The sequence below is a fragment of the Rhipicephalus microplus genome, chromosome 10 (genome assembly GCF_043290135.1).
Source record: "Rhipicephalus microplus isolate Deutch F79 chromosome 10, USDA_Rmic, whole genome shotgun sequence".
In the NCBI taxonomy this organism is placed as follows: domain Eukaryota; kingdom Metazoa; phylum Arthropoda; class Arachnida; order Ixodida; family Ixodidae; genus Rhipicephalus; species Rhipicephalus microplus.
In genome coordinates this window covers 1,683,672-1,708,573 of record NC_134709.1, presented here as the reverse complement: position 1 = coordinate 1,708,573, position 24,902 = coordinate 1,683,672, and the positions used below count along the sequence as shown (strand labels likewise).

General features: G+C 43.7%; 1 protein-coding gene across 13 annotated transcripts in view; it reads left to right on the top strand.

Annotated features, from left to right (window-relative positions):
• LOC119180580 (uncharacterized) overlaps nt 1-24,902 on the top strand; it is a 161,873-nt gene that overhangs the window by 119,129 nt on the left and 17,842 nt on the right. For all 13 annotated transcript variants that reach the window (XM_075876058.1, XM_075876054.1, XM_075876060.1 and 10 more), the window contains one exon: nt 6,682-6,746. In XM_075876058.1, coding sequence (XP_075732173.1) covers nt 6,682-6,746 — 65 coding nt within the window. The remainder of the gene's footprint in view (nt 1-6,681; nt 6,747-24,902) is intronic.

Genomic DNA, 24,902 nt, shown 5'->3' with positions numbered 1-24,902 from the left:
CCTTCGACGCCACAGTTGTAGCAGATGGGTAGGGGTCGCTCGCCGAACCACTGCTGAGAGCGCTGGGCTGTGTAGGGTCGCCTAACCGAACGGGGTGGAGCAGATTGCTGAACGGGAGCTGCGCGCCTCTGTGGGGCGGGGCCGGGACGAAGACGTTGGTCATACCGCTGGTCAGACGCGAATGAGTCTCGGCGTGGCCACGAAGCCCTAGCTTCGCGAACGTCTGTCACACATACTGATGGTGGCAGAGGAGCGAACGGGGCCGGGTAGTAGGATGAACAGGTAGGCGTATGGCGGATGGTGTCGTGGAACAGTGTGTCTTGTCGCTGTAGTTCTTCCCGCACTATTGTCCGGATAGTAGCGGCAAGGTCGGCGGGCGGGCTCACGTCGACGCTGGCGACCGTTGTTACATTTGCCAGCCTACCAAATTTCGGGGCAATACGACGGGTCTTTAGCTTCTCAAAAGTACGGCAGTGACGTTGGACGGCGGAGACGGAAGTGAGGTCTTCCCTGCCTATCAAAAAGTTGTAGACGTCCTCTGCTATACCCTTCAGAAGGTGGCCGACCATGTCCTCTTCAGTCATGTACGGGTCTATGATCTTGCAGAGCATCAGGACCTCCTCTATGTAGGTGGTACACGTTTCTCCAGGAGTCTGAGCTCTTTGAGCCAACGTGCGCTCCGCGCTCTTCTTTTTTGAATCAGAGTCGCCGAAGCATTTCTTGAGCTCTTCAGTGAAACGATCCCACGTTGTTAAGGAATCTTCGTGGTTTTCGTACCACATCAGAGCTGTTTCCGTGAGAAACAGCGCGACATTTCCCAGTTGGTCGGTGGCATCCCAGCAGTTGTACCGGCTCACCCTTTTGTACTGTGTCAGCCACGCATCCACATCTTCTCCTGCTCTTCCCGCGAACGGGCGGGGTTCCATATAGTGATATCGAGGTGCAGCTGGCACTGACCTTTGTGTGGTTGAGAAGGCGTGACCTTCGCTCTCGGCCATGGCAGTTGGTGTCGGTGGCAGACCGGCAATACGACGGCTCCGGCGAAGTTCGAACAGCTGTGGCTCCGTGGTTCGTCGACGTATACTGTACCCAGCACCTTCCACCACTCTGTTACGCCTGAAGTAGGGGTACGGGGGTTTATTGAACGGAAGCTGGGATGGCGAGGCCGCACCGGATAAAACTGCCGAGAGATCTTCTTCTTCCCAAGTCCACACTTCTATTCCCTCTTATCAATCCGGCACATACACGTCGTAATAATATATATATACATACATTCATACATACATACATGCATATAAATAAGGTTCCAGACCACCAAAATATAAGAAGTTCGTCTTATCATAAGTGGCCCCCAAAACTAAATGCTAATATGCCAAGTATGCACAAATATGTTGCTTGAAAACACTGAATGAAGTATGCTTATAATGAGAAGAAAAGGAACGAGAAAAAGCATTTGGCTCAGCTTCATGAAAACTATGCTTTGAAGTGGAGTATATAGGCTAATTTAATGAGTACTGGATTTCGTGAGCTTGTGATAAATATGGTCATGAATAAATTGCTGCCACATTATAAAGGGACACCTAAGTAAAATGACAATATTATCAACAGCAGTGCCCTACATACCGAGAAATTAAGGAAAATGCACGTGAACAAATGCGGCACAGTAGGACGTTCGCAAAATTATCCCTATGATGTCAGAAAAATTACCTACAATTAATCATTAGTAATAGATCCAGCTGCACTGAACCTTCTATGCATCAAGAAACTTGATAAAATGCTGCTTGTTCGTTTCTGTTTTATTAATGAAAAAAAAAAGAACTGCCGGACGTTGCTATGGGGAATGGCACGACTGGTTAAACTAGTGAGGTCGTGCCATCCAGCGAGGCCCAGTTCAACCAAGCATGCCTGCGATCTTGAAGGCCATGGATAAAAATTGTTCAATGGCAATTATTACTGCTGTAGCTCCCGCTTCTTTCTCTCTGCTACTGCTACACTGTCGCCGGCCACACGTTAAAACCTGGCAATGTTGGCCCGGCAACGGTGATGTAAGACGTTACGTTGAGGCGGATAATTTGAAGGCGCTAACCCAAGCGCATTCCTAAAGCGCAATTTTATTTGAAAATAAGCCCTTTTTTTGGCACAAAAGTAACAATGAGATTTCTGGACCGCTATTTCAATAATAAACGTCAACTAAGTAGTTGCCTTTAGTGTCTCTTTAACAATAAAACTGTTGCACAACCCTATTTTGATGATTAGAAAAAGATAAAAAGGGAGAGACAAGCAAGAGTTTTTCAAAGAATTGAAAATTTATTCTTCTGGCTGTTAACCTTTAAAGAGGCTCTTTTGCTGACTTTGCTATTGCTTTTGGATATGCCTTCATTGCATACTGTTCCCTCGACACCTTGACAAAGCCAATATACGCCAAGTTGCTTATGAAAATCTGGTAGTTTTTTTCGAGGTTTGGATATTTTCTTATTTTCAGCACGCAGTAATGTTTTCACGAAGGACATGCAGCTGAATGCCTTCGTTTATGCTACTCACGATCACGACCCTCAGGCACACAAGAAAGACAAGACGCAGCTACATTTAGTGTACAAAATGACCTTCCTTTGTCATGCCCTTTCTTAATTAAAATGGCACATCAGAATTTGCTACATTTCATTGGTAACAGATACGACGCACATAGGCCTTATGCAGAACAACGCAAACTGACTACAACATGTGCTCAGGTGCCATTGTGTGACAGCAATGACGATGCATCCGACTCCTCTAAAAAGAGTGCTTGTGCCACATTTACCTTTCATGTGAATATAAATGAAAGACAATCCTTGTTGTTCTCGCTTTCACTTTCATGTGACTTTTCTCACCCGCCTTCTCTTGCATTTCCCCTTTAACGATGCTCTTGTGTTCTTCTGTTTTCTACAGTACTCTTGTTGGGGAATAAAAAATGCGAGGATATGGAAGGACGAATGCTTCTTGTTGCCTTCTTTACTGATAAAGCCGGCCTTTTCTCCAGCTACAGGTTAGGGGTGACCGAAATACCAGCTTTTTGCACTGACCTTTCTTTTCCACTTATTTGCTTTCTCCCTCAATGTCACAATTTGTATTAGAATTGCTTTGAGTCTTAGTGCCAGGAAGTTTTTTATTTTGCTTTCTCTTGTTCGCCTGAATCCCCATATAAAGACTATAATGTTCGTTGCACAGAATACTCATCGTTGTTGACCGTTGCGACAGTTTGTCTTAACGGAAGAGGCTTTTTACGCGGTTCGCCTTAAGCAGATCTTTCTTGCATTGAGTCTATGGGAAACCAAACAAACACTACCACGTTGTTCGTGTTGAGTAATAATTGATCTTAACGGGAGTTTACTGTATACAATACAACCTCGGTCTCTCGGGTGCTGACACCGCGATACCTTTATGAGTACTCCTATTGAGAGACTCCAGACTTGTATTTTAATTTAGGCAAACATAGATTCACCTTGTAACTTTGTAACATTTGGCTCAAAGCAAAACAGGCCGTGTAAACTGCTACTCACTGACTGCCTCACATGAAACCAATTCCCATAATGTGTGGCATTTACCAATTTTTTCAGTGATATGCACCAAGGATAGGAGAGAAGGCTAGGCCCGTCACTGGGGGTTTTGCCCCAGTGGCCCATCCCTCCTTTCTTCTGAGTTTCTGATACAGGGTGTGTTTTACCAAAGATAAGTAATTAAAATGGCTGTTAATCGAAACTAGTCTTCAGCTGGTGCTTGCCACCTCTCCTAAAAGACGCCTGGCTGCCAGCCTGAAGAAGGGTGCTAACGCGAGCACAGAAAGCTTTAATTATGCCCGTGAATTTAATTTAGGACAGGCAATAATAATTGTCACGTGGTAGAAAATACCATTTTCTACCACTACAGCTCCTGCGAATCTGAAGTTGCGAAGTTTGCCACTGAAGATTGTTTTCTGGACGAGTATTAAAGTTGCATTTAGGTCACTGGAGCCAATTGGCATTAAGTTCTTTTGCTGAGAAATAAAAAGTGCATGCTACCATTTCTTGTAACTTTAATAGCAGTCATGTCAAAGGGTAAGAACTTGTAGACAACCAAGAAACTACCTAGCGAGCAAGTCTGTACGAAATAAACCATTCCCAAAGTCATAGGGATTGCTTAGTGTCCACAGTTGAATTATTGTGTTCTGAAAATCACTCGCCATGCAGTTAGAGACTTCATCAAATTTAAGGGGTCGCTTCAGTAGTTTGTGAACACATATTCTGCATATACAAATGCAGACATTTTAAACTGAATGTTCTACTTGTCAAGGGTCCATTATCCGTATTTGCAAAGCCTGAAATGAAAAAGAAGCGAGTATAAATGAACCCCTGTGAAATAGCTGTCGGACAGGATGGCCAACAGCCCGTTGTCAATGTTCGAGGACTTAAGTTAAGCTCTAACCTATGGCCAGGGCTAAGGAGGGCTCCGCCCCCTAATGAAGTTGCCCAATGGGGCTCATGCCCCCCAGCACCCCCACACTGAATCCCGTGAATCATCTGTACAAGTTTGTGTACCATCATATATAGGTGTGCCTACGAATAATCCATACGAATTCCTCTACCTCTATATAAAGATGTGACCACTTTGATATATATATACACACATACACTCACACACTCGCATTATATACAGAATGTTTATGAATTTATATTTTGCAGCACGATATACGTGATCTATAACTTCATATAGTATCAGTCTCTCAACAAAGAAAAAGGAAGCATACCGAAAGCAAGCGCTTAATAGAGGCACACTGTCTAGTGAGCATTCTTGAAAACAGAGTAACAGCTCTAGCATTCCCCTCTGGAACTAAAGTTACAGCGTGAGACTTTGCCCCTGCTTGAGAACACGGCGAGCCAGCTCCTAAAATCTAGAACTAAATGTCCCAAGGTTACTGCCAATTTTCTGGCCATGTTATTTTGGGACTCTATGCCTTTGTTGTATTACTATACTATTTTATGAAGGAAATTAAAAGGTTGCACAAAAAAAAAATACGTTCAGAAGGGATGGTACAGGTTTTTTCACGCAACTTTTCAATTTCAAGCGTTTTGAAAACACATGGCCAAGAAAGAGTTTTACTCAAATACATTTTATCTTTATATTTTTCAGTCAAATCTGCATAGATACATGTAGTTGATGTGATCAATTTGTCATTACCAGTTTATTCATTTATTTGCATTATTTAAAGATTTCTTCTCGCTGCTGATCTGCATGTGCATATTGCTTTTTGCATATTCTACTCTAATTTATTAAGAGGTCCTCTGTATGAGCTCTTGACTTGTATTCTGCATATGTAATCCCTATTTGTAACCTTATTTCGTGCTGTGGAAGAAAGCTGGTTTGTTGGCTGTTTTTGGGCTGCATGTTTTGTCCTCTTAGAACTTAGACCCCTATGATGGGTGTATGGAAATCATGGTGAAGCGGTTATCATAATGCCTTTGGCCTAGTATCGAGTGAAAAGAGTGTGCAACGAAAATCACTGCAATTTGTGGGATTGTGTGAATATTTGAGTGCTTTGAATATTCCAACTCAGTTCGATTCGAATTGAAGTCTTTGTAAATTTCAAAGTATTCTAATAATGAATAGGTGTGCAGTGAAGCTACCTTTACCACAGTGACACTTTTGTAAAGTGGCTTCACTGAAGCGGGCACCTGTTAATGCTCCTATGCAGGAGAAACTGGTGTGAAGGTTACATAAATGTGTTATTGATGTTTTATGCTTAAGAGTTATACCTGTCTATATGCCCTAACTGCAGCACATTATAATATGTAACATATTTTATCGGTTATCACTTGCATTCTATCAAAAGTCAAATCCTGCGACTATTTATGGCTGTTGCCACTTCTCTCTGAACCAAAAAGATGACATTTGCGCATGCTTTGTTTCGATTATTGGATATATATGCTATTCATGAAATAAAATGGTATATATATGCTATTCAAATTAGATTTGAAATTACTTGTGCAAACCACCTTTTCTTCAAATTTTTCAAACCTAAAATCTACTATTTGCACAAGCCTAGTAATTTATTTCAGTACCTGGCATGCCTTTTTTACTCTGCGCTGGTTGGTTGAATGTTGGTTGAATGAATATGGTTGAATGTGGTGCTGTCATCTGATGTAGAAGTTTTGTACCAGATGCAAGGTTCCCGCTTAGCTACAGCCTCGAGGGAAGGTGCTAGGCTAAATCCGACAACAGTGCCTTGAACAGTGGCTCCACCTCTTTCAAGCCCACTTGTACGCAATTTGCTATCTTGCTCAGTGTTCACTTGGCAGCCATCAGAAATGGAATTGTTGATCACTCCTCCCGTCAAGTTCTAGGCTTCAGCAGAAGTCCGTTTTCTCCCCACAAGGATGTTACCGCCCGTAGAGATTCATTGGCAGCTGACTGTGGTTTGTGGTGAAGAGACTTAGGAATACAAAAGCTGAAACACCATCTTTAAAAGTGCTTAGAAAAAAAATGAAAACCTTGTTAAAGAATACACAGAAGTGCAGGTTTTTCAATGATGTAATAAATAATAACAAAAAAAGATGTTTTCTATTTTTGAAAAATATGGGGACCTTACTTTTGGTACAACGCTCATAATTTCAAATGATATTTATATATGTCTTATAGTTTGTCTGCTTCTCTTTCCTTTCTGTTTTTCAGACTAAAGACTTTTGCGAGTTACGTGAAGAACGAGAGTATGTGACCATCTCGCAGTGGACTGACAAGTACGTAATAATGACTTGCAAATTTCTACATGGGCACTTGGCAGTGAGCTTTGCTGTGATTATTTTGTTTGCTTGAAATTTTCAGCGAAGATTTACAGGTAACAAATTTCATCAGGCTTTTAAGCTGCTTGTTCTTCACTGGATCTGCATGAGGTTTACCTACACACTACAATATTTGTTAAATTGGTTAAAAAGATGTGGGACAGTTTGCCACAAAGGTTTTTTTGTGACAAACTGTTCAAATGTTCAGATGTTGCAGAGGAAGATACACATGGTCACATTACAGCTGAAGTGTATACGGGGCACAACGGAAATGCATTCATTCTGTAGTACACACTAGGATTTTAGCTTATACCAATTGTTTCAGAGTTTGTCACATTGGCATTAAACGTGCAAGCGAGTAAGCAAAGCAGGTTGGCCAGGCAGCACCATCTGCATCCTTGCAGGTCTGCCTATTGATGCTGCCCCCATAGTTGCCCCCTGTGGAGGGGCCTTAAGTGTTGAGAATACTCATATTAAAAAAAAAATATAAGTTCTTATTTTTAATAAACACATTGGTTGGTTTCCACTTTCAAATGTTATCTGCTTCCCAACAAGAGAGAAGTCTGTCAAGACCGTATTGCATCATATTATCCATGAACAGATTTCCTGGTTTTCTAAAGTATCATTTGCATCACACATCACAAGACGTTCTTGCGTACAAATCTCTCATCAGATATTAACTACAGTATGCATCTAGGAATGAACAAACTCGAATCTTTACAAAACCATGCCACTAGGTTCATTCATTATTCATAGGACATACCATAAAATTCCTAGTCCCCCCCCCCCCACAGTGAAGAATAATTCAACAAGATTTCGAAGGAGCGATCACTTAGGGAAATCGAAGATAGTGGTGGAACAGCCGCTCAGGAATAGGTGCACAGCTGTGCTTCTCATGGAATGTTTTCTGCATACACATGCAATCAGTTTTCATTCTCCTATGTCAGACGTATAATAACACTGAATGAAGAAGTCACAGCTTCATCGCAATGGTGGAACGATGATTGCGTAGCAATGAATTGTAATATTATATGAAGTGACGTTGGCAGCTCTTCTGGATCCGATTTCACGCAATTCTATAAAACTTTGGTGTAAAAGAATTCTATTGCTCCAGGCACACATTTCCGCACTTGTAAAATCAAAGATAGCAGTTATTGCTCAAGGAGCACTGCTCTCTCCTTCCCTCCTCCACTTCGTGTCTTTTCATGCTCGTTGAAGACATGTGGGACGCTTCCTCTATGCTTGAGCATTCGATAGACACTCTAACAGGCAGGGGGATCTTGTCACATGTGCCCTCTTAGGGACAAAGATGGGCTGGCTTGTTTGGTTTCTGCTTCAATTGCGTTTTTCACACACATGCCCTCTCGCACGTTATTACTGGCCGGTAGAACGCACATTGTGCTCAGAAATCTTATCAATTTGAAGTTTATACGCAACATCACATCGATAGCACCAGCGATGGCAAAGACCCGTTGAGACTGTCCATGTAATTGCTATCGCAATAAAAGTTAGAATGGTGGGAGGAGGGAAGAGGCGGCATATTTGAAATTTCCTGTACAAGGCAGGGGGGTGCTTGCTGAGAATCTTGCAGTAAGCACATCATTCCTAAATCTTGAAACTCGTCTTGCTAATTTTTCTTTACTTTGCTCCATTGCCAGCCCAAGTTTGCTTGGCAAACTTTATCTGTTTCTTCAATCACACACCCCTATGCGAGATTTTAACGCATGGTAATAGTGGGTTTCTAATTTATTTTGCTTGTTTTCTCGCATTTTGTGAGCATTATATAATTCCGTTCTTGAAAATAAATTTTGTTTGAAGTAAGCGCTCCCCTTTGTCCCTTTCCTTGTCCTGTGTCTCGCATATTTTATGCGCTACGTCATTAGTTATGTCTTACCAACATGCCAGCAAAACCACTGATGCACTTATCTCACTGCATCTTATCCGATTGCACGTGCTGAAGAGCACAGGCCTCTGTCTGAAAAAAGGGTGCCTGAGGCAATGGCAACTTTGTACTCTGCTCCTAATTTTTTCGTACCATGCACAACTGCAAGTCTTTGCTGGGCTTAGTTTCCAATACGTTATTTAACCTACAGTGTCTAATGAAAATGAGAGCTAACAGACAATGATGCCAAGATAAGTATAGGGATGTTATTAGTAGTAATGTAAATGTGAAAGTAGAAACGTGAATGAAAAAGATAACTTGCTCCTGGCAGGGACTGAACATGCGACCTGACCAACAATTCCATGTTAAAATGCATATACGTACCCCATGCCGCCCCTGTAACTCGGAGCATCTGATGCATTAACCGAAGGTTGCAAATTCAGTCCCTGCCAGTGGCAAGTTGTCGTTATGTCTACATTTACATCACAATTCAGACAAATAACATCCCCTATACCTTGCTTCTTGTCTGTTAGTCCTGATAATATTGGGCCTAACTAGGAAGAACGAGCCTTTAGAGGGGCCCCGCGACAGTATTTGAGCATGTATATTTCATCGGTTTTTGTAGTGCTGAGGCATGCGCCGATATCGTCGCGCAAATGGCAACGTCGAAATCGACATGGTTATAATTTTAATTCACGGGACAAACTACCTTTATTTCAGACCACAGCGACGCACATCGGCTATTTTTGTTATGGAAAGTGACGTCATGTCATGTGACGTGACGACAAGGACCGTTTGCTTTTTAGTGGCTTGACAAGACAAATAGCGTGCAATAATCATAAGGTGGTAGCTAGGCTATAGGAGTGAATGCTAAAAACAGCAAAAACTTTTTTTACTCTTTCTCAGAAAGAAATAATTTCTGTTTCTAAATGATGTAGAACAACGAACGCAACACTTAGCCTGCAAACTAAGCTATAACACGCCAGCAAGTAATGGTGGAAACACATGCCACAATTTCAGCGAGCCAAAAATGAGACAGGCAGTGGGCAATACCCTTGCCATAGAATGAATCTTCCAAGCAAGGTGAGAAGTGACTCCACCCAAAGCATATGTATCTTACACAGTTTGACCATGGGAGCGTCTGCAACCCGACGCACGTGGTTCGTAGTAACCATGCTTACGACGCCGTCAAAAATAGCAGTAGCAAGGTATTATGCGAAGGCCACCATGAGGTGACATTTCCGGTATGTTTTTATGAGACGCGTGCTGTGATTGGAAGCGGTCTTTCACGTCACCATGCGAGTGAAATACGAAAGAGAATGTTTCTAGTCATCGTCAGCTCAAGTTTTGAACTTTGAGGACTCTTTACTTTCCGTGCACTAATTTCCATAATTATTGTTGCATTCGTCTTGGTAACCATCACTGCATGCATTGCGACACTAAATAAAGCTGTCCCAAAAGTATCACAGGGCCCTTTAAATTCCCACTTTTTAGTGTTTATTGTAAGCACATTTAACAGATTTAGTCTATACCATTAAGTTTCATGCAATAATACCTAGAGAGTAATCTGGCACTGCGATCGTGTATCTGCATGGCAATTATGGGAAGTTCTGGGAATCGAGGCTAGCCCACCGCCTTTGTGCGGGCTTTGCCCCATCTTTCTGCATTCTCATGTCCCGACATAACTCTTCTCTCCTTCGCGGTCTGCTGCACTGCGAAAGCGGGGAGTGACGTTTAGCTCCTCTCACCCGGCAGCGACTGTGGCGCCGTGTGCAGAGTCTCTCGGGACGTTTTGTACGCGTGCGTTGGGAGCAAGAAAGAACCTCTCCGGAACGACTTGGGGTAAGCATGCATTTCTTTCCCGTCCGTCGGCTTCCTTTCTATGGGGCTCGTTCAGACTTCGCCAACAACGTCTTGCACCCGCGACGAACACTTATGTTTTGTTGCCCCTTCCGAACGCTAGGCTGAAGAGTGGTGCGGTGTCCTAGTGTGTAGTCAAACTACACCGGTCCGTACCTCTTGGAAGCCAACGTGAGCGGAATTCGCCCTCGCTCAAGCGACCGGGCCCTTTTGTCCCGGTGTCCCCACTAATTATTTTTGCTCATGAAGGCGTGCTCGCGGCACCCTGTGTACCTCGCAGGGGTGTCTGCGTAAGCAGGTGTTTGGTGCGTAGCGACACCACGGACCCGAGCCAAAGGGGGTGTTTCTACTCCCTCCCACACCTAGCCGTGCGTAACTTTGCTGTGTCCGGGGAAAAGGGGATCCTGGGGGTTGAGCCGACGCTGGGTGATTGGACCTTTAAGGCCCCCCGGCAGAGGCAACACACCCCTTTGGCCCCGGCTTCACGTAGACGGCACCCCTGGGCTGACCCACCCAGGGGGAATTGGCAGTCGCCTTTTCCTATCTCTCTCTACCTACATCTTCTTTATCTCTCACTGTTTATCTGTCTTCCAAATTTTCTTCCAAATTTTCTGGCGGCGAGGGTTAACCCTGTGTAGTTACCCAACCTTGGGTAGTTATATTCGGTTGTAGCAGTGATGCATGGCTGGCGTCTCCAAGTGCTCACTATTCAACCTTGTAGCGTCTCCTTGTTGGGCTCGGTTGTGGGTGGCCACCATCGCCGCTGAACTGTACACAATCTGTATGGCCAACTTTCTCCCCCATCTCCCTGATCACCGCCCCAAAAGGTGGCACACTGAAGAACCGTTTCTTTTTTCCAAACCGAAGCAGTCCTTTCCCAAGTTTCATGTCGTCCATAGCCAAAAAGAGAACAAAACAGTCCGAGCAATCTCACCTTTTTTATTTTATTTTATTTAAGACATACTGCAGTCCGAAGACCAAGCAGGTGGGCAGGGATTAATTACATAGAAAACATCAATCCGCATGGTAAATTGGTACACAATTCTGAAAACAGTCCAACAAGTGTGAAAAAACAAAAAAGATAGCAGTACATAAAGAAACATAGCGGCACATTGAATGTTTAAAATATTGCAGAAAGTACACGCTTTTCAAAATCCGACACATCACGCGCCGAGAACACATCAACAGGCAATCTATTCCACTGCTCGATTGTGCGGGGAAAGAAGGAGTGCTTAAAAAGATTAGTGCGTGCAAAAATTGGAGTTAGATTGTGCTCATGAGTGTTTCGAGTTGAACGAGATAAGCGGGGCTGAATATAAAGTCCTGAATTAATATTGAATTGTTGGAAATTAAGCAAAAACAGAAATCTTAGACGCGCAACCTGCCTCCTGTGTTCCAGGGTCATTATATTGTTGTTTTCCATGAGAAGCGATGGAGAAGCTCGGCTATGATAGCTGTTAAAGATGAACCGGACTGCCTTTCTTTGTACCATTTCTAATTTGTGAATGTCTTTTTTAAGGAATGGGTCCCATGCTGCGCTTGCGTACTCGAGTTGCGGCCTGACAACGGAATTATAAGCTAGCAATTTAACACGTGGAGGAGCGGCTTTTAGTTTGTGCCTGAGGAACCCGAGTTTTTTGGAGGCCGATGCGCAAATTTTGTTAATGTGACTGGTCCAAGTGAGTTGGCTTGTTATAGTAACTCCTAGATATTTATATTCGTCTACTTGTTTCAGCGTGTGGTTATTGAGCCTGTAGGAGGACGTGAATGCATTTTTTTTGTTTTTTGTTAGTTACTTGGAGCAATACAGATTTGTCACAGTTCAGTTCCATGGACCATTTTTCACACCATTCAGAGACAGCATCAAGGTTACATTGCAGGTTACTTTGGTCACTTGAGGATGAAATTCGTTTAAAGAGTACACAGTCGTCCGCAAACAACTTTAAACCAATCGACGATGCGTCGATAACGTCAGAAATATCATTGATATAAATTAAAAAGAGTACGGGTCCCAGCACGCTGCCCTGAGGAACACCGGAAGTTACAGGGAGAGTATCGGAAAAACAGCTACTGATTTTAACAAACTGCTTGCGGTTAGACAGATAGCACTGGATCCATTTTATGAGTGTTATTGGTAAGCCAATTTTTTGAAGCTTTAGGATTAGTTTACTGTGAGGAACGCGGTCGAATGCTTTACTGAAATCTAAAAAAATGACGTCGATTTGTTCAGCCTTATCGAGTGAAGACGCAAGTTCATGAATAGTGGTTACTAACTGGGTAAGCGTAGATAAGCGTCTTCTGAACCCGTGCTGACAAGGCGTTAGAATATTGTTGGCTTCTAAAAACGAGACAATAAAATCTGATACTACATGTTCGAAGAGTTTACAGATGCTAGAAGTCAGGGAGATAGGGCGGTAATTGTTTGCAAAGAGGCGGTCACCTTTTTTGAAGATTGGTACGACACAGGCCATGCGCCAGTCGTCAGGAATTTCGGTACAGTCAAATGATAACCTAAAAAGGTGAGTAAGAATATGCCCTAGCGGCTCAGCGTATCGGTGCAAGAAGGCATTGGGTATGTTGTCGGAGCCAACGGAAGATCTAATTTTTAGGTTGAGTAACATGTTAATAACACCCTCAACGATTATAAATTCTGAGGACAGATTTGGGATTTTCTTGTCTTGAAAACACTCACCGGAGCAATCAACCCAGGATACCATGTAACGAAGTTGGGAAGCGGCGACCTCCTTTTGGAGGTTCGCGACAAGCTCCAATACGACAACTTATCTAAACTGGTAGCGTTTGGGGATGTCCCAGTCTCAGTGGGCCCACACAGGTCAATGAATACAGTGCACGGCGTAGTCTCTGATGACGACCTGCTTGTATTGTCCGAAAGTGAATTATTAGAAGGCTGGCAAGACCAGAATGTAATCAAGGTCCAAAGAATAATTATACGACGAGACAAAAAGGAACACGCACGAAACACATAATCATCACCTTTGGTACCAGTGACTTACCTGATTCAATTAAAACTGGCTACTGCAAGCTTCGTGTCAGGCCCAATGTGCCGAACCCTCGCAGATGTTTCGAGTGCCAGCGCTTTGGACATGGGTCACAAAGTTGCAGAGGGCGCCTTACTTGCGCAAAATGTGCATCTAACGAGCACGCATCAGATACGTGTACTTCAAACACATCATGCCGTGCTAACTGTGAAGGAGACCATGCTGCCTACTCGAGATGGTGCCCTATCTGGAAGAACGAGAAACAAATCCTTGAGAATAAAGTGAAGTTCACTCTGTCCTTTCAAGAAGCATGTAAACGGTTCTCCATCCATCAGTCCAGTCCCTCATGCGCCGCACTTTCCGTGCCCGCAAAAGTCACACAGAGTGAGACTGCGGGCGCGCCACAAGGGCCTCGGCTGGAGCAGCCAGAACTGCTCCACCACCTAACAAAGGGGGCTAGCAGACTCCCCAGTCTGCCGGACCTCGGACCACTGCAAGCGCAGTTAGGTCCAAAAGTTCTGTGAATGTGCCTGCCGAGCAGGCACCATCCACCACCTCACAAAAGGTGATGGATACAAGTACGACTCCTCTGGCGCCCGACACAGCGAAGGAGAGGCGCAGCTCTTTGGAGCGCACAAAAAAAAAGAAAGACTATGAATTACAGGGCCTTCTAAGGACCCTGTAACGTAAGGCAACACCTTTGTACACACAGCACCACACAGATTAAAATGACACAAATATTACAGTAGAACGTCAGAGGACTGCTAAAAAACCTCGACGATATTCAAGAAATTTTGCACAAATATACACCAAAAGTGCTGTGTGTACAAGAGACACACTTGAAACCGAAACACATAAACTTTCTACATCATTACGCTATGTTTCAAAAGGATCGGAATGATGCAGTCGTGTCATCCAGTGGTGTTGCCATTGTTGTGGATCGAGGAACTACCTGTCCACATTTACCACTTCAGACGTCTCTTGAGGCAGTAGCCGTCTGAGCCGTTATCTTGAATGAACTGGTCACAATTTGCTCTATTTATATACCTCCTCAGCACCAACTTAGTAAACAAGAATTCCAGGCATTCATTGATGAACTTCCAGAACCGTACCTTCTCCTTGGAGATTTTAGCGCACATAGTAGTCTGTGTGGTGACTCGTGCTGTGATGCACGAGGTCGTCAGATTGAACAGTTTCTTTTCTCCTCTGGTGCGTATCCCCTCAATAGGAAAGAGACAACATATTATAGCCTCGCTAACCATACCTACTTGTCAATCGACCTAAGCATTGTATCTCCATCGCTTCTTCCACTAATTCACTGGAAAGTCATTGATAATCCTTTTGTAAGTGACCACTATCCTGTAGCTATGAGCTCAACCAAATGAAAGTCCTCTGCAGGTTCCCAAATGGCTGATAGAAAAAGCCGACTGGGACCAGTTTTACAAGGCTGCTAGCTCAAGTTGGACTAACATATGCGGTTCTAGCTTAGATGCAGCTGTACAATACTTTACTGCTTTTGTTATCAAAGCTGCAGCTATGTGCATTCCGCAAACATCTGGACTGGGCAGAAAACGACGAGTTCCCTGGTGGAACAGCGAATGCCGAAATGCTCGCAAACAACAAAACAAAGCATGAAGACTGCTTCGAGACTCACTGACCGCTGAAAATCTTGTCAATTTTAAAAACATCAAGCCCCAAGCCGGGAGAACGCATTGACAGGCCAGGAGGGAGAGCTGGCAGAGGTTTTTATCAGGAATCAATACATATACACATGAAGCAAGAGTCTGGAGATTGGTCAGTAAAGTAGTAGGACGAGGACCACATCCTCTTTCTTTAGTCAGCACACAAGGCAATGGTTTGAAAGACCAAGCAAACTCCCTTGGTGCACACTTTGGACTAAAAATCTCTCCTTTCTTTGTATAATGCCGTTTGGTTTTCCGGTGAGATTCCTTCCACCTCAAAAGAAGCGCCCATTATTCCGATTCTTAAGCAGGGCAAGGACCCATCTTTAGCATCAAGCTACAGGCCCATAGTGTTGACAAGTTGCCTATGCAAGGTTTTTGAAAAAATTCTGAACAGACGATTGATGCATTTCCTTGAAACAAATAGCCTGCTTGACCCATACCACTGCGGGTTCCAAGAGGCTATCCACTACTGACCACCTTGTCCATATCGAGGCACAACTTTGTGATGCTTTCATTCATAAACAATTCTTTTTGTCAGTGTTCCTCGATATGGAGAAAGCCTATGACACTACGTGGCGCTTTGGCATACTCAGAGACCTGTCACACCTAGGTGTGCGGAGCAGAATGTTGAAAATAATCGAAAGCTACCTGTCTAATCGGACATTCCGTGTTCGAGTGGGCACTGTGTTGTCCCGTACGTTCGTTCAAGAAACAGGAGTGCCGCAAGGAGGGGTATTGAGTTGTACACTTTTGTATAGTGAAAATGAACTCTTTGCGCCTCGTTATCCCACGAAATATGTTTTACTGTACATATGTTGACGACGTGCAGGTCGGCTTTAAGACCTGTAACGTCTGTGTGTGAACGTCAGGTTCAACTAGGTTTGAACTAGGTCTCTCAATGGGCAGATGAAAATGGTTTTGAACTGAACGCGCAGAAGAGTACCTGCATCTTGATCTGCCGAAAGAGGGGCGTTGATCCCGATCCCGAGATTGACCTGCATGGTCAACGTCTCTCTGTGAAGACAGAGCATAAATTTCTGGGCCTAATATTAGACACAAAACTAACCTTCATCCCATACATCAAGTATTTAAAAGACAGGTGTTTAAAAACTATGAATATTTTGAAAGTGTTATTACGAACTACTTGGGGCAGTGACAGGAAATGTCTGATGAATTTATATAAAAGCCTCGTATGCACGCGCCTAGATTACGGTTCTATAATCTCTCAGTCTGCGACACCATCAGCCTTAAAGATTCTCGACCCTGTCCACCATCTAGGCATACGCCTCTCTACGGGTGCTTTTCGAACTAGCCCCGTAGAGAGTCTGTACGTAGAATCAAATGAATGGTCGCTCCACCTGCAGAGATGTTACCTGTTTTTTACATACTATTTCAAGGTTAACACTGATGAGGAACATCCTGCTCACTCCACAAATAATCTGTCCAACTGTACCTTGTTCAATAACCGTCCTTCGCTGAGACAGCCGTACTCACTTCTTGTCAGGAGGCTCGCTGAGGAAACAGCTGTGCTACTTTTAAAACAACGTTTGATAGCTCCAGCAGTATATCTGCCACCATAGAAGTGGGAAGTCATAGACTGCGATCCGTCTTTCATGGAAGTCACTAAACACGCACCTTCTGTACATATCCGCACGCACTTCCTCGAACTCCAACACAAGTACACCTGCCCAGAATTTTTCACAGATGCTTCGAAGTCTCACACTGGTGTGTCCTATGCAGCTGTTGGCCCATCTTTCTCCAACTCCGGTGTTCTGCACTCCAAAACAAGCATCTGCATAGCAGCGGCTCACGCGGTATTTGTGGCTGTCAAGCATATTAAGAAACTGCAACTACAATGCACGGTAATATACACAGATTCGCTGAGCGTAGTGATGGCTCTGAAAACTCTGCGAAAACATAAAAATCCTGTCCTTGTGTCCTTGTACTCTGTTATGCACGATCTACGCTCTTAAACGGCATGTTGTAGTCTGCTGGGTGCCGAGGCACCGCGAAATCGCTGGAAACGTGCTGGCAGATCAGCTGGTCGCATCTGCCCAAGACAACACTGGCGCCAATACATCTGTAGCTGTCGCTGCGCTTGATCTGAAACCATTTCTAAGACGGGAGCTCAGGGCGTGCTGGCAGGGCCTATGGGATCGGCAGACAGAAAACAAACTGCATGTTGACAAACCGAGACTTGGAAATTGGCCAACAGTATACAGATCACGCTACACACAAGTCACACTTACAAGACTACAGATAGGACACACACACTCGACACATTTATACCTTTTGTCTGGTGGTGATGCACCATTGTGTGAGAGATGTGGAGAACCGCTCATGGTTCTCCACATCCTTGCCCAGTGCAGTGATTTAGATTCTCTCAGAAAAAAGCGCTTTTTATATCCCTTCCGACAACAGATACCCTTGCACCCATCAATGTTCATCGGTAGAGAACCCCTTTTTCCTGATAAATCATTGCTGGTGTTTTTAACAGATGTACATACATTTAATGTCATATATTCAGGCGCTTCGTAGCACGATATCTGAAGAGAGGTCGCTGCTGCGGTGGCTGCAACTCCGTCACTGTCCCACTATCACGATGTCTCGTCATTTAGTATTATTACACATATTTTATGTCAATGTCATGGTTTTAATGCTTCTGTGTTTTTACCAGCGTTAGCGCAAGGAATTTTAAGGCCCTTTTACAGCCACGCATCATATCATTGTTCATATATCTAGGCTTTTGAAATGGCACTCTTTGGCCATCAATTGGCCCTTGCGCCATTGAAAACCACTCATCATCATCATCAGCAGCCGCAGCACCCTGTGTAGTACTTCTTGCCCGGGTCGTGGATAAGCCCATTTACTTTCTAGCCGCCCCTTTTGCAATGGGCTCTGTACTGCGTTTTTGGTGTTGCCACAAGCAATAAAGTGTTGCAACCTTGAGCAGTACCATGTTCTTGCCACGCTGCGCTCAACGCCATGGCTGTCCGAACGCGCGTGTGCGGCGGCCACGATTAACACATACCCTACAGCTCGCTAAGACCTGACCCACGCTAGTAGCCGTACACCTTTAGAATACGTGTACACTACACTGGCGCCCAACATGTACACTACAAAGTACGGGCTTCAGATTGGATAGGGTTAGCTAGTGAACTGTCTACAGATTTTCTTTACAGTTTCAGTATCATTCTTCGCGCAGTGTGGGTAGTGGGGTGCGGTGAAAAGCACTGAAGCAGCGACTTTTTTGTTCAAAGAGACTGAAGACCAGTAGGTCTGAAGTTTGCTGCGACGTTGGAGCTTTACGAGTGGTATTCGTCAGTTTAAACGAAAGGTCGTCCACTCATCACTGTGCATAGATGAAGCGCTTGATGTCAGTGCAGGATATTGCATCAAGTTCATGTTTTTTCATGAGCACAACTTGCCTAAACTCGTTTTATATCGACTGTGAAACGATAACGAAGCTTAGTAGATGCACGGTCACCCTTCGCTGACTCGACTTCACTACAAACCAGAGGTGTGTTGGGGCAGACCACTTGGACAGACGCACCTAGCATTGTAGAAGACGAAGCGTTCAGTGTTTCACTTAATACTGTACTGTTATTTCTATAAATAGATAATGTGTACTTTCAGAAGAAAAAGAAGTATGTTTGTTTGCAAGTGTTGTAAAAAATAATTGAATCTTAATGCCAAATCTGGAACGCAATGGCAGAGCAATGCATACCCTGATGGTTAAGTTTGCCCAGGTTTTACTTTTGCCACCTCGTCATATACAAAAAAATTAAGCAAGTTTCAGTTAAATATAACTTCATATCACTTTGTTTTACACTTGCAAAAGAAGCACTGCTAATCTCAAGAACGTAATCCAACCGAAGTGGATCCGAAGCCTGCACTTTCCATAATTTCTATAGGGGTACAAGCGCTGCTGAAGGAACTCCCGTAGACACTAGTGCCAGATTCTCTTTAGGTATTATTGTATGAAACTCTATGGTCTATACAGTGTAACCTAGTTGATTCACTCTCACTTCATTTGTGGTTGTAAACACATGTGCTTATTTTTTACATGTGAGTAAATTTGTGGAAAACAATCATTTTGCCCTGAAGCATACACCATGTACTGCCTGTATCCCTCATAATGTATGATGTCACACTAACCTATCGCTTCTTCACGCCATCCTTTCTTTATTTTCTTCAGGCACTAATTATGATGCACGGTCTACAATGTGTGCGATTTTCATACGTAATTCTAAGCCTCTGAATTTTACACTCCATGTAAGGAAATAATGTTTTGTATGATTTTCATCTAACAAGGGCAATTAGCATGTAATCATGTGCTTCATTCTGCAGTCAGTCATGTTCCATTTTGACGTAAAAAGAATATAGGCTTGGAGTGTGTGCACAATTACCATATTCACTTGCGTAATGAAAGCACTTTTTTGCTCGAAAAATCTGAGCAAAGTTGGGGGGCCCATTTATTATGCGGGGTAAATTTTATAAAAACTTTTTCAGGAGAAGGAAAAAATGCGGTAATGCAAAAAAAGTTTAATTCCTTAGCCTTTCCCAATTTACATATGTGTACTCTGTTTAGAAACAACTTCTTTATTGCACTTTACTCATCTTTGGTGGTTGATCTTCTGCAAGCTGTCCCGCTTGTGCACGCCGTGAAAACGTTTGGCGACTATATTTTCTCCCAATCGTTTAACCACTACAGTGTTATCTGCTTGGGATCTTCAGGGACACCCAAAAGCGTGCACTCACAGGGGAACGAAGAATGAAGGAAAATTTAAAGTGAAGAAAAAAGAAAGTACCCTAAAAAGAAACGGGGGGGGGGGGGGGGGGGAGTTCACACAGAAAGCGACCATTGTTGGTTGGCACGGGCAGTTTTGTGATTTTCGCTTGCTGTGTGCTTATCAGCTGCGATAACCCCGCTGTGGCGCACAGATAAGACGGGGGATGTGCCACGCACAGATATAAAGAAAAGCAATAGGCACGGCAGCACTGCGAAAGCAATGTCGCCTAATCTGTGGCTTCTGTTGCTCGAACAGCTTTTCTTCGTCTGCGCATCACTACAAGCTGGGGCATACAGCGCATGCATGGCCGTACCAGCTGCTGACACCGCTGTTATTGACCACGGACACAATGTCGACGCTACCCTCGAGCGCAGGCACCCTGGGACGCGCATAGAGCGGTTCTTCGCGGGACCTATAAAGTTGGACCCCCTGCCAGCAGCGTTCAGTGGGCACGGCAGCATTGCGAAAGCAATGTCACCTAATCTGCGACTTCTGTTGCTCGAACAGCTTTTCTTCGTCTGCGCATCACTACAAGCTGGGGCATACAGCGCATGCATGGCCGTACCAGCTGCTGACACCGCTGTTATCGACCACGGACACATTGTCGACACTACCCTCGAGCGCAGGCACCCTGGAACGCGTATAGAGCGGCTCTTCGTGGGACTACAAGCTAAGGCATACAGCGCATGCATGGCGGTACCAGCTGCTGACACCGCTGTTATCGACCACGGACACATCGTCGACACTACCCTCGAGCGCAAGCACCCTGGAACGCGCATAGAGCGGTTCTTCGCGGGACCTATAAAGTTGGACTCCCTGCCAGCAGCGTTCAGTGGGCACGGCAGCACTGCGAAAGCAATGTCGCCTAATCTGCGGCTTCTGTTGCTCGAACAGGTCAGTTTGTACTCAGAATAGTGTTACAAAACTGATAACAGATTTGTTGTTGTGCTGCCGTGCCCAAGTGTACTGTTCTCTGGATTTTCCTCTTTGTGCCTGCTATTGTCTGGCGATGTTGAACTCAACCCAGGTCCTGATGTGAAAGTCCTCCTAAAGGAACTGTCTGAAGGTCAAAAGTCAATTAAGGCAGATCTGAGCGCTCTAGGAGAAAGAATGACTAAAATGGAAGACGCCATTAAAAAAAATCAAAGATCAGGGTAAAAAAATAGGCCAGCTAACGAAAACCGTCACGAACCTTAACGCGACACTATCAAGACAAGAAAGGCTAATAAGCTTAGAGGATATGTGTCGACGGAATAATCTTTTGGTCTTTGGGGTTGAAGAGGGCGAGGCAGAAACCACAGAAGACCTGGAACAAGCGGTACTGCAGGACATTTTTGTTCGCACGCTTGGCGTCGAACTAAACACAGTTGAATGAATCCACATAATAGGCCAAAAAAAGGGCCGTTCGCCGCGTCCAGTCATTATGAAGTTATACGACTCCCGAGAGAAGTTAAGTTTACAAAAATTGCAAAAAGCTAAAAGGCAGCAGTATATCAGTTGGGGACGACTTTTGCAAGGAAACTCTAGCCAAGCGTAAGCTATTATGGGAATCAGGAAAAGAAGAAAGAGATGCAGGAAAACGCATGCGTTTGAATTACGATAAGTTGGTCATAGACAAAGACGTGTATTCCTGGGACTACGACAAAAACTGCCGAGTTAAGCTTAAGCATACAAAGAAAAAACCACATCACTCTGACGACGATGACTGATGTCATTCGCAGTCAAGTGCATGCAGCCTTCGCTTAATTAATCTAAATGCTCGGAGCCTTATCGATAAAGTTAGTGACCTAGAATATATATTAGCAAGCTAGAACCCACACGTAATCACCATCACAGAAACGTGGCTGCGACCGGAAATAGCGGATAGCGAAATTGTACCACCCGGCTACAAAATATTTAGGAAAGACCGCGATACACGAGATGGCGGTGTGGCGATCCTACTTGCAGAAAATGTTGAAGCAATCGTTATGGAAGGAATACCCCACCATGAAAGTGTATGGGTAGATATAAAATTACCTAAAACTTCCCTTGTTTTGGGTGCCGTTTACAGGCCTCCAGGTGCCCCTGGTTCATACCTAGAAAGTTTGCAGCAATACCTTGATGGTATTGCAACCCGGACTCGTAGAATGGTTATTGCGGGAGATTTCAATCTTCCTGGAATTAATTGGACCATATTCTCAACTAAATCGAAGGAAGCAATAGACTGCCAACGGCTTTTAGACATGGCATTCAGCCATGACCTCACGCAGGTCGTCACTGAGAGTACACGTGAAACAGGGTATCCGCATTTCATACTGGATCTAGTTTTTATTGATGGGCGAATCGACACATACAACGTTGCAATTGGACATGGATTGTCGGACAACAAACTTGTTTCAGTTGAGATAAGCATTGATGGTGCCTTGCCATGCAAGAAAGAAAGCTTCAGACATGTGCACAACTTGAACGAGGCCGATGATACAAGCATAATTGATTACTTGTCGCTTTCTTTGGATGCGTTCAGTGAGGCAAGTGACATCAATAAGATGTGGATAAGGTTTAAAGAAATTGTCACGCTATGTATCAACAAATTTGTGCCCTTGCAAAAAAAGAAACAAAATAAACAGAATCCTTGGATGAATAGGAAGATAATACACTTGAAGCGCGCCATTAACTGCCAGAGACAAAAAGTAAACAAAGATCGATCCAAGATACTCAATTTATCAAGGCTTCTGCGTGCTGAACTGAAAGAATCAAAAACAAAGTATTACAAAGAAATATTGCCGACATTTATGAAATCTTCCCCCATCGTTTTTGGTGTCACTTGTCTCAGAAGGAAGACCACTCAAGACGCGTGCATTCTCTTGTTGTCAATGATGAATTGGTGACCGACTGCTCTTCCATCGCTTACCCACACAACAGATTTTTCCAGTCAGTGTTTACTGCTTGTCCTGATGATGGTGATGCATCCACGCCACTTCCTTCTCAGTTGTCAGTTATGCCTGACGTTCAGATCACTTATGAAGGCATCGTATCATTATTACTGAACATGAACGTGAAAACGTCGATCGGACCAGATGGCATACCAAATGATTTACTGCGAAGATATGCGGAATGGGTTGCCCACTATTTATACATAATGTATAATGCCTCAATAGAGCAAAAGCGTGTCCCAGACGACTGACTTGTGGCGAAGGTCGTGCCAACGCATAAGGGTAGAGACTAACAAAAGGTGGAAAATTACCGTCCAATTTCCGTCACCTGTGTATGCTGCAAGCTTTTAGAGCATATTATATCCAAAGCTCTGTATGCGTATCTTGAGGGCACAAAAACATTTTTTCCTAATCAGCATGGTTTTTGGCAGAATTTATCTACTGTAACCCAATTAATGGAAGCAGTCGATGACTTCACGTGTGCCTGAAATAATAGTGTTCAGATTGACGCAATATGTTTCGACTTCTCCAAAGCCTTTTACAAGGTTCCTCACAGGGAGCTAATTAATAATTTAGCACACCTAGGCATAAATTATAACATAATACAGTGGATAAGTGCGTACCTGACAGGCAGAACACAATATGTAGAAATAAACGGCTTCAAATCTGAGTCATTAAGCGTTACCTCAGGGGTACCGCAAGGTTCAGTTTTAGGACCGATATTATTCTTAACTTACATAAATGACATTTCATGCGGCATAGATAGAAGTACTACAGTGCGACTTTTTGCAGACAACTGCCTAATTTATAAAGAAATACACAGTGAAGCTGACCAAGAAACGTTTAATGATATTCTTGATGCTGTCAGTAATTGGTGCACTGAATCTAAAATGGAAATAAATCAAACTAAAACAGTTGCTTTGCATGTCACAAACAAAAGTAAGGGTGTCTTCTATTCCATTTACACTCTATGTTCTACCCGTCTGTCTACCGTCAATGAAATGAAATATTTAGGTGCAACAATATCCAGTAATCTAAATTGGAGGACCCATTTGGAAAACATTTGTGTGGTGGCGGTGAGAAAACTATGGCACTTGCGAAGAAAAATAAGACTTGCTACGACTCCCGTTAAGCTAGCAGCATATCTTACGTATATTTGGACAACATTGGAATATGCCAACATTGTGTGGGGTCCCTCGGAAATCGGCCTCATTAATATGCTAGAAAGAGTAAAAAGGCGAGCTGCCAGGTTCATTCTTTCAAAGTACTCCTTGACTGAGTCAGTAACAGAAATGCTGTACTCTCTTCAACTGCCCACTTTAGCCGAATGATGGCAATTGGCAAGGATGAAATTCTTGTTTTTATTGTCAAAAAATAAATTAAACATAGACACAATAAAATACTTAACGCCACGCCGTGGAAGAAACCTAAGAAGTGTAAACGTGTAAACGATTACACATACGAAGTGCCACAACAACGTTCATTTTTTCCAAAAACAATTCGTTAGTGGAATGCTTTGCCATTACCACTGGTTCATTGTGATTCACTGGAAAAATTTGAGGAAGGGCTCAAAGATATTTTTCTGCATGGTCTACTATGTTAATTTATTGCAATTTATTTATATGCTTACTACGACTGCACTGTTTTTTCTTCAGCCTCGAAGCCGGTGTTTCTAATGTACGTCATGTAACATTTCCAAGTTCAAGTGTTGCTGTTTAAATTGCTGTATGATTTGAATGTATTGATGTTTGTCATTTTTAATATGTCCCACCCCTGTAACAGCCGAAAGGCTAACAGTATTTGTAAAATAAATAAATAAATAATAAAAGCAATAGGCATGCCGCAACCGGTGAAGGAGGGGAGAGAGGGAGCAATCTGAGGTGGTTGAGGGGGTTCGTAAAGTAATAAAAAACGGAAGAGAGCAGCCAACTGGTAAGGAAGCCCCAAGTGTCGGTTAGTGGGATTGCATTGGATCAATGTAGG